This window comes from Cucurbita moschata, unplaced genomic scaffold (genome assembly GCF_002738365.1).
Source record: "Cucurbita moschata cultivar Rifu unplaced genomic scaffold, Cmos_1.0 Cmo_Scf00008, whole genome shotgun sequence".
Classification (NCBI taxonomy): Eukaryota; Viridiplantae; Streptophyta; class Magnoliopsida; order Cucurbitales; family Cucurbitaceae; genus Cucurbita; species Cucurbita moschata.
This window is the reverse complement of record NW_019268524.1, coordinates 215,470-226,142: the sequence shown is the minus strand read 5'-3', so window position 1 is coordinate 226,142 and position 10,673 is coordinate 215,470. Positions and strand designations below refer to the sequence as shown.

Here is a 10,673-nt window from a genome sequence, read left to right as displayed (position 1 = left end):
AATCCAAAAAAAAAAAAAAAAAAAAAAAAAAAAGTAACGGTCAAAGGCGAAGTATTTTGTCTTTTCTTCTTGGTGGGGAAAGGGGACTGGATCCGCGAATAAGTTCAAAATGAAGATGGAAAGGCATAGGGCGGCCAATCACGTAGCAGCACGGAGGCGGTTGTTTTCTACCGTTCTGGTTGGGAGGGACACCACGTGGCTTGACACGCTGGAGGGTCTACTTTGCGGGCCCCATCCACGGCTGCCCTCATTTGTTTTTAAACCGGAATAATATACTAATCACCATAATATTTATATAACATCGGTTAGCCATGAACTTGTACTGTTACATGAGTAGACTCATCGAATAACACAAATTTGCTCGAATCATGTCCAACTCGAGAGATACGTTGTCTTTTAACACAATATCGTGCATCCTTATTTCGTAACAATTACAACAAACACTCGAGCCAGACGAAATAGAATTGATTAAGCAGACAACATATACACTTGGCATTAATTAAATCTCTAAAAACTTAAACAAAATAATAAATATTTTGTGTGCATTAAATTGGAAAACTATTGAAATGAATGGTTTGAATTTGAACCACATAATAACATTAAAGAAGAACAGATTCAGCAATGAATGAACACAGTGGAAATTGACAATTCTTTGAGTAGCAAAAATAATGGTAATGGTTATGTGCGTTTCCGCTTCTCCTCCCCACCTCTTCGCTACAAGACAACCAATCGTTCACTCGGATTTTATTTACCTTAACATATTAATTATTATTTTAATTAATTATATTGTTTATTTATTTATTTGAGTCCCCTCTGTGTCTTTGATTTGGTATGCTCTCCCTTTTACGTACCATACCAAGGAATAATAAAATTAAAAAATTATTATATTATAGTTGATTGTACCACTTCTTAATAATTCACTTTTATTTATGTTTTGTCCAAATCATGCATCCTAACTATTCTAAGAAGCTCATTTTCATGTAAATTATACTAAATTAGAACTAAAAATTCTAAGAATAAAATAACATTTATTTTTAAAAATCAATCAATAATAATCGCCCACCAAACAACACAAGGAATCTAATAACTAGAGGTGGCCTCCAAAACGTGACCGTATTCAATATAAAATATATATATAATTTTGCAAAAAAAAAAAAACTAAAAAAAACTAAAATTTTGATGGAAAGTTCAGAAGTCCAAAGGGAGAAGAGTATTTAAATGAGTACTCATTCTATTAAATAACTCTAAAAGACTCATTTTAAAATTGTGACCATACGTAATAGAATGTCTACTGATTATGAACTTGAGCTCTTACTAATAGTATTAAAGCTAGACATCGGACGCTGTGTCAGTAAGGCTGTTAACTCTAAAAGTGTGAATGGTGAAATTCTACATTGGTTTGAGAGTAAAACGAAACATTCTTTCGTAGTAGACACATTTTAAAATTGTAAGATTGATAAAATCAAAAATATCTATTAACGGTGAGATTAGGCTATTAAAATGGATATCGAAGGGGCGGCTTAGATCCATTCCCCCTCTCGAGTGCCCTTTGCCTTTGCTAAAAGACCTTTAAACTAACTCTCCTTCTCTCTCTAGCTGTCTCCACGAATTTTGGGGTATCATTCCAAAAGTTCCATAAAATTAATATTAATTTGTTGATTCTTTCATCCATAATGCATTTCAGATTAACATTAATTAAATTATTAAAATGTGTCTTATGACGTGGCACCTTGTTTTGCCTTTCATTTTTTTAAAAAATTTAAATCCTCACCAACATGGATCACATTATTACTGTTATGATAATAATAATAATATTATCATTATGCTTTATAAATATTAGAAAAATAAACTGACCTCTAGAGTTCCATCAATGGGCCTTAACTACCAATCCAACAGTTAAAGCCCTGGCCCATGTGTAAACATGAAATTATCGGCACAGCCCATTGGATATAAATGAAACGAGACGTAACGAACTCATGACGTGGCACGTGGGATGAAATGCGTTTTCCAAAGAACTGCCGCGAACGTTTATTTGACACGTGGCCTTCTAATTAAACCCAAATTTAAAAGTAGGGAACCAACGATTTAGGGCAATAGGATTTTGAATCAGAGCAGAAAAACGGGGAGCGAGCAGCAGAGGCGAGACGAAACGAAGATGGAGAAAGAACCGCCGCCACTCTGTTTCTCCGATGTAGCCATTGACGGAAAGTGTTTACGGCGGAGGAATGTAGAAGAAACCTGCGAGCGACACGCAGAGCGCCGACGGACCAGAATGAAGACGAAGCATGCATCTCCGGCAACGGAGACATAGGAATCATCGGCTAGTCGCATTTCCAGTAGCCTGCCAGGTTCGTCGCTGCCGATTGCGTTTTGTATTTGGTAATGGCAAAAGGTAATTCGTGTCTTTTTATTGGATCTTTTCTTTACTCGATAACGCCTCGTTTCGGATTAAATCGGTATTCCCAAGAGATTTAGGAGATAATTTAGCCAAAAAAAAAAAAAGGGGTTTAATTTATGATTGGTTACGAGTCACAGAATTAATTAGAGGTTTAAGAAGATTTGATTTGATTAATTAATGTTGTTCCACGTGTGTAATTAAGAGCCTAAGCTATGAGGGAGTTGAAACCAAGTTTGGGTAATAAACCCCTTCACAAATGAAGAACAATAAAGAAACTAATTTATGAATTAATTGGGAATTATAACTAAATATAAGACATTAATTACAGACCAAAAGCAAAAGCAAAAGCAAAAGCAAAAGCCAACCAACCAACTAATTAATCTAATTCGCAAGAAAATTTCGTATGATCTTCTCCTAATAATAAAGCATCAAGCTGTGAATTTAATTGTACTAACCTTTCAAACTCCCGACCCTACAAATAACCTCCGCCGCCGGAGCTTCCCAAATCCCACTTCGTCTTTTCATTTCACTGAATCCATCACTACACTCACTCATCTTCATGTTCTGTATTCTCCAGCTCGCATCCGCCATTTCTTCCCCAACCAGATCCTCATATAACTTTTCCCATCCCATTTCCCAATCTCCACGGGCATCGCACAGACCCATACTCCCATTTTCCCAATCCGTCCAGCTCCATCCTCTGTCCAATGAACCCATCACCTTTTCCACGCACTCACCCTCACATATTACCTTGCACGGCCTGCATTTTGTCCCGCTCAGCGGCCCTGGACTCGACATTGCCGCTACCGGAACTCCATATCCCCGCGGCGGAAAATTGTACTGCCGCTCCGTCACTATACAGAACGGTAACCGTTTTGTCACAAATGGAACTCCTCCGGTGGTCAGCTGTTCCTTGAAGGCGGTTTCCGAGTTCAGTTGCCGGAGTCCTGCGGCGTCCAGTTTCGGAATTAGAGCGAGGCGTGAGAGAGCGACGGTGGAGGTGTTGAGATCTCCGACGCCGAGCCGGTCGTTGAGTCCGCCGTACGAGGATCCTGGCGGCACCACGTACTGTCCGGAGACGAAGTTATCGGGTCGGAGCGGAGCGTTCCAGAACCCGTCGACCCGAGTCCGAACAATCCAATCGTATGTGAAATTGTTGAGTTCTTGGTACGTCCGGATCATTGTCAGGCATCCTTCTACCAAATTGAAATACTGCAAAAGCCCCTGCAAAAAAACGCATCCATTCACATTTAGTAGGGGCATTATCGTACTTTTCACTTAAAAAGTACATAAACTGGGGCACATCCACTGCATGACAATTACGTCCTCCATGAATTCGTTTACTTCATAAATTTTTGATAAATTGATTACATACAAGTCGAAATTTGTATGAAGAGGTTATTGTTCTTAATCCAATGATTTGTTCATATGAACGTAAAATGGAAAATTAAAAAACCCATTATAGCAATATATTTGAAGTAAATGGAAAAATGAGCTTATTATTAATAAATATATAAATTTTAATGAAATTGAACATGGAAATATAATAAGAAATTCAGTAAAGCTCCTAAACATAAAACTGGAATTATGTGATTACATTTGGGGTTATGTTTTGAATTTAATTCAGGGAATTAGTGCTATTAATAAAACGTTCTTGTTTGACCTTAGTTTCCTTTATTTCCAAATTTCTTATGAAATACTAAAAGCGGCAACTATTTTTTATTCTATTCTTCGGTTGATTTGACGAAGAAGGAGAAGGAATGGATTCAAAGGTAAGCAAAGGTTTTAAGATTTATAAAATCAAGCAAAAAATAAAGGAGAGAAAAAAGTTAGTTACAGATACAACATCCGGCTCTCATCTTCTTCCTAACAGCCACCTAATCGAATAACGTTTCAACCTAAAATTTGACCAAAAATTTCAAAACGTTTTACAGATCGATAGACGAAAGAACCTGGATTCCGTTGGGCGAGTTCGCCGCCGTCAGAAGCCGGACTTGCGACTCCGTCTCCGGAATCAGTTTCGGCTTGAAGATTTTCACGGCGGCCACTTTCGGCGCTGCTCTCAAGTACGATAACTTGAACGAGTTCCGGTCTAGCGGACTGTGCAGAAACAAATCCGCATTCGGATACTCCTTCAGAATATTCTCCATAATCGACGGCCCGGTTACCTCGAACCTCCTCGCTCCGCCGACTAAACACACCGCCATTTTCGATTTCTGTAACTCCGCCTTCTTCTTTCTCCACTTACGAGCCTCGGCGGACTCCTCCGCCTCTACGGCTCCTTTCGGAGGCTTACTCGGAGGAAGACCAAACGAAGAATCATCAGTTCGATGATTCGATTCGTGAGGCTGTTGAAACGAGGCGCCGATGATGAAGGATCGAAGCGGGGCGAGAGAGGAAAAAGGAATCGCAGGAACGGTTGAGACGGAGAAAAAGGCGATGAGAGAGAGAGGAGTTAGGACTAGAAAAAGGAGACGCCAATCGACATCGGTAGCCCACCTTCGAAACGCCATGGCGATTTTCTTACGGCTTTTGAGCATCGAAGAGCAGTGGAATATGGAAGAAAGTGAAGGAAATCAATGGCGGAATTTGGTGACTGAAATCCGTGTTTTCATTTGGAAGGAAATCGGTTAGGTCAGGCATTGGAAGAAGATGGGACCGACTTTTTGCGTGAATGAAACGTACGATATTCAAATATGAATCGGGACGCAAAGGTAATTTACATCCCATTCATTAAACATTAATAATATTTAAATGTTTTTTTTTCCTTTGCCATGAAAATAAGATACGACGCTTTAATGAAAATTGAATTTGCCTAATATGATTTTATTATTATTTTTCAATTATCTAAGATATTATTTTACATAATTAACTTCTTTAAGGAGGCCTCATTTTTATATATTATTAAACTTAAAATATAAATATATGATTGATTTAAATTCAATTTTCCAAATTTTGGTAATATCATTAATTTATTGCTATTTTTAGTTTTAAAAAATTAGATTTTTTTTTTTGTCAACCCTCTCAATATAATTTTGAATGCATATGGGTATGGCGTCGTTTGTGGAATAGAAATTATTATGATTATTATTATTATTATTATATTGCAAATTGACCTAAAAGTTAACTTAAAATCAACTGCAATGACTAATTTTAAAAAATGAGTTAATTATATTAATTAACTATGATTATTGGTAGGTCAACTGATAATCTCTACAAAACTAACTTAATTTCGTTGATGATTTTGATTTATTAAACCTGTTGGACTATTTACCATTTTTTCCAATAAAAACGTGGGAGAGAAAGGTATTAGAAATACAAATTAAGCCAAAAGAAAACAACAGTAATAAGGACGTGTTGAAAATTAAGCAAAGGCTGCTTAGAATGATCTTTTGTAGAATTTTGAAATTGACTTCAAGAATTTTACTTTCTCAGTCACTTGTTTGAATGTTTTTTTTTCCATTTTTACCCTTCCAAATTTTAGATACTACAAGCACAAAGTACAACATGTATTTTTTTTTTTCTTTTTCTAATTTGATAAAATATCGAAAAAAATTTAGTAAAGATAAAAAAATAAATAAAAAGAAGAGGAGAGAGAGAAATTAATTTGGGTCAAGATATCCTCTGTTTTGGAATTAGGTTGTTAAGATTAGTTTGTATTTAAGGCAAAAAAGATTTGTTAAGATAGTATTATTGGTAAAAATGTATTTTGAAATTAATTAATTTACCTCCCACGCAGCTTAGGAAGCAACGACGCCGAGTCGACAAAACCAAAGGCAATGCAACTCCAGCATTGTGGGCACCGTTTTTGTTTTCTTGTTTTTAAGGTTAAGAGTCCAACCACGCCACTTTAATTGAGATACTCAAATTGTCGATACAAGATCTGACTGTACTGTTACATGGGGTTGTTATATACACTGCACTAAAAATCAACAGCTCTTGTTGAATCAACAATTTCTGAGTGAAAATAAAGGTTAGTAAAGTACTCACTTTAGTAAGGATCAGCTCGTTTAGTCCGACAGAATCTCTTCCAATTCCAAATTTGGCTCCTCATAGTTACTTCCCTCATATTCCACACTTGTGTTGAACGGATCTTTATCTTGGAACTCAACTTGTTCTTCCTCTTCTTCTGAGTCCGGCCATTCTGGCTCATAATCATTGTTTTGGTCGTCGCCTACTGTCGCAGCCTCGTCTCTTCTTCGTGTCGTATCATGTTCTCTGGGTCCTGAATTATCAGACTTGACATGAAACCCGGCCTCTTCGCATATACAAGGCGATGGGTTTTCATGAAATTCACCCCTGCCAGGCCGCATCTCATTTGGCTCCCCCATGAAGCCTCTCTGATATGTTCTTACTCTGGAGGAAAATGCTCCCCATGTCATGTTGGCTCTGTTCATGAACAACCTATACAGTTTTTTGGCATTTGGACGAATGGTAGGCTTGTGTCCGAAGTATCTTCTGAAATAGAATTGAATTTTACAAAATTATTCATCACACACACACACACACACACACACACACACATATATTTATTTATTTTGTTGAAGAGGGAAATTCCGCACCTTCTTCCAGCCAGTATTCTTGCCATATTTCCATTATTGTTGGTGACAAATACATCACTCTCGTCGCAGACAATAAAGTCCAGCGCAGCCATGCGAGAGGAATATGAAGAAAATTTTTCCAATTCCTGTTTGGAAGCTATGGTTTCTTTGGAATAGAAATTAGGAAAAAGGGCTTTCAGAGGGGCTAGCGTCTCTTCCCCTCCATACACTTCTCCAGATGCCACATAGATATGGACGTCCTGCCCATATCCCAGCGCTCTCAGCATCAAACCAACCTCTTCTGGAGTCAGTGGGCATTTTCCATGCCTCCTTTCCTTCTCAGGATTGCTGACTTGCTGAAATAAATTCAAAGCAGCGTTACTTCAGTTGCCATCTTATGTTCGAATTACCACATAGAAAATAGATCCATCTAAATGTCAGGCAGTATACAGATCTGAGAGAATTTCTTGCTTGTACATGAATTAACTATATTCCCCAAATAAGGATTAACTATATGCCAAACCAATCCCACGACCTCATTCAAACACAAAAGCCCACTGGGCTGGTTGACGTCACTACAATTCACTTGCAAATATTGGTGATAAGCACTGGATTTCTGTACATAATTAAAACCAGAGCCTTACATGTAATGTTTTCCATCGCCTTCGAATTTTTCCGAGTTCTCTCCTTTCCTTTTCACCTCCACCGTAATAGCAACCAGAGAATGCTAGCATATCTGGTTCAAACCTATGGTAATACACAAATGGCAGGATTAAAATCACGATTGACGCCCCAATACTACGACAAGCCTCAGTACGCATTGCACGGCTCGGAATCAAGAGTAAACAAATTTTTATTTCTGATAAGAACCCAAACTTTTATTGAGAAAAGAAAGAAAGAAAGAATACAAGGGCATACAACAAATCAAACTCGCAGAAGGAAACTAACTAAACGGAGTTCCAATCAAGTAAAATAAGACCTAACGAATAATTACAAAAGGTGTTCATTTACTGATGGCCAGAAAATAATATAGAATCTGATAAGGTATCAAACATCACAAAGGGACCTTTTGCTCCCTCAAAAGATTCCATTATTCCTCTCACCTCATAACCCCCATAAAATAGCACAAACTCGAGAAAAGTCACAATCTAATGGCAAATGATCAAGATCTTCCTCCACCTTCCAACACATAGCGCAATAAAAAGGCCCAACCAACTAGAAAATCTTGAGAGCCTATCTAAGGTTTTAATCTTTCTATGGACAACCAACCAAACAAAGAACTAAACCTTCTTAGGAACTTTCACCATCCACAAACTCCAAAACACAGACTCCAAAATGCACTCTCAAACCAAAGTTGGATCTGCCAAAAAATCAAAGAATGAACTACAAGAGAAACCCCGAGGGCCTATTCACCACCCAATTATCCTCCCAAAAATAAGTATCCCTCCCATCCCCCACGGAGCACTAAACCAAACAAGAGAAAAAGGGGCTCTCAGATGAAATTTCTTTCCATGGATTTGTGTAAGTGTCTTTAACCCCACTCCAAAGGATGAAGACCGTATTTAGCTAGTAGGCCTTTGTTTAGATTCCTTGAGTTCCGTAACTCTAACTCAGACTAGGAGATTTATTTGTTTACAGAGCCATTTTGATGGCATTAGCATGTGTAAAAGAAATTGAATGATTGTAAATAATCTTTCTAAAATTGAATGTGTTTCTATGCAAGAATATAGGTAAATAAGCCACCACAAAAGAAAAAAAAAAAAAATTGTAATTCATTTCATCAAAGCAACATCTGATGAATTATTAAAATCTGTAGTTCATTTACTAAATAAATCATTTGAGAACAGTACACCTGTGAAACAAGCGTACGCTATAATAACCAACCAATCAACAGAAAAGACCAGCAATTGTCCATAATAGTTCCATAATGACAACTACGATAATTTAGGACCATGGGTTTATCACCACGTACCTGAGGTGCAAAGCAATGTAATGCTTGCTTCTTGCCCGCATTCGATGGACCAATTTTTCACCCATTTTCTCTATTGAGTCTGTGAATTTCAAGGCATGGTAGTTAACTCTGCATCTCAGTTTCTGTAAATCTGTCTCCAACTTGTTTGCTAGTCTATAATCGAACTTGGAGAGCTGAATAGCCTGACACATTCTGAATACTTCTGAGTATATAATTACAAATTAATATAAACATGACACATAGCAAAAGCACAAGAATGAGAAGTTACAGACTCACTGTAAAAAATTTCTAAGAAAAGCATGCAATGGAAACATGTATTAAGAAATCAATGCTTGCGTTGATAATTGAAAACTGAACAATAACAAAAGTTGCATGTCCATATGGTCAAATGGGTTGTAGAGAACGGAGAACTTACATGCCTTTTCAAAAGAACAGGTAAGACACGGTTCTGATAACATCTTTCACTACATTTCCTGGGGACACGCATTGAGTGAGCATTCCATGTTTTCCTGCCTCTTTTTGGCAGATGATGAATTATTTTCACATCTTTTGACAGGAATGATATAAACCAATCAACATTGAAGATCTCTGAAAAGTTGCTGTCAAGAAACAACAAACACGTATCAGAAATCTAGCAAGGATAACTAAAAGCAGAAGTTGCTTTTATTTTATAAAATGTTATCAACCTGGAATCCTTCCAAAAGGACTTTTGATCAAGCTTAGGCACAATAAGGGTGGCATTTAATATGCGTGCTGCAACAACTGCATCTGTTATCTGCTAGCAGGAGCTTTAGTCAGCTTGAAAATAACCAGAAGAAAAGAAATCAAATCAATTTTTGCACCAAAAGGATAGGCAATAACACAATTATCTTAGAGCTTTGAGAGAGGGCATTGCAACTATGGAAGGTCTACTGATACACAACTAATACGGTAATGGCCAACAGCTCCATGGCATGTGCATATTATGGCCACCCACCACACATCAAATTCAACCAACCATTTTCCAAGTGAAAAGCAATGCAAATACAAAATCCTCAACAAGAAAAATGCAAGCCAGTGACATTACCCCAGTTCTTTGTTGATTTAAACCTCCACTAGTTGCAATCAGCAAATAACGATTCGGATGAGTAATGGCATTAGCTTCTGCAGCAATGTGGAAAAATATAAGTTCTTCTGCTTCTCGAGCAAAAATTAAAAAGCGAATATGATGCGAGCTCTGTACAACCAGGTTTAACATGAATTCAATCTCTCTCGCTATATAAAAGCCCGGAAACACCAGCATTTAGGAAAATTAATTTGGGTATCTAATCATCTCTAAATCTACAGAAGAAAATACTGTAACTTAATTGCTTCCGATTGCCAAACCGATAACAAAACTAAACCTCTGAATTCAACTAAACCCATATTAAATAGCAGAGTGTGGGAGGAGCTTGGAATTTCTGGGAAACATACTCCGGAACTTGTTGCTAGCATTACTGCATCCAGAGTAGAACTTCGCATTTCTGGAAGTCCAAAGATCACGGCCGGATCTAGCTCCATTGCGCTGGTTCAAAAGGAAGAAAATCCCGTCACAAGAAAACAAGATCTGTTAGCTCCGGCATCAACTAGCAGAAACAGTATAAGACACTGAAGTGGGAAAATCGAGAAAACCCTAACCGGAACGCGGAAATGCGAAACTCCAATCGCCTTGTCGGAAGCAGCATTGAACTGAACAAAAAAAAAACAGCAAATAGAATCTAACAAAAAAAAAAAAAAAAAAAAA

The 10,673-nt window shown here is 37.5% G+C and overlaps 2 protein-coding genes across 4 annotated transcripts in view; both read right to left on the bottom strand.

The window, feature by feature from the left end:
- Positions 1-2,652: 2,652 nt before the first annotated feature.
- LOC111446208 lies at positions 2,653-4,911 on the bottom strand. Its single transcript, XM_023084929.1, has 2 exons — positions 4,351-4,911; positions 2,653-3,622 (listed from the first exon to the last, which is right to left on the bottom strand). The coding sequence occupies exons 1-2, from the start codon at positions 4,909-4,911 to the stop codon at positions 2,849-2,851; spliced, it is 1,335 nt and encodes a 444-aa protein (XP_022940697.1). The 3' UTR covers positions 2,653-2,848.
- Positions 4,912-6,229: 1,318 nt separating this feature from the next.
- The window catches only part of LOC111446229 (O-fucosyltransferase 16-like), a 5,905-nt gene continuing 1,461 nt past the window's right edge, over positions 6,230-10,673 (bottom strand). Inside the window, exons 2-10 of one of the 3 annotated variants that reach the window (XM_023084953.1) lie at positions 10,568-10,618; positions 10,364-10,454; positions 9,978-10,054; positions 9,598-9,686; positions 9,331-9,510; positions 8,912-9,103; positions 7,584-7,686; positions 6,961-7,295; positions 6,230-6,856 (exon numbers count right to left, since the gene is read on the bottom strand). In XM_023084953.1, the coding sequence (XP_022940721.1) occupies positions 6,409-6,856; positions 6,961-7,295; positions 7,584-7,686; positions 8,912-9,103; positions 9,331-9,510; positions 9,598-9,686; positions 9,978-10,054; positions 10,364-10,454; positions 10,568-10,618 (1,566 nt within the window). In that variant the 3' untranslated portion in view covers positions 6,230-6,408. Of the gene's footprint in view, positions 6,857-6,960; positions 7,296-7,583; positions 7,687-8,911; positions 9,104-9,326; positions 9,511-9,597; positions 9,687-9,977; positions 10,055-10,363; positions 10,455-10,567; positions 10,625-10,673 lie in introns of all 3 variants that reach the window. The other 2 variants (XM_023084951.1, XM_023084952.1) reach the window with 2 other exon arrangements.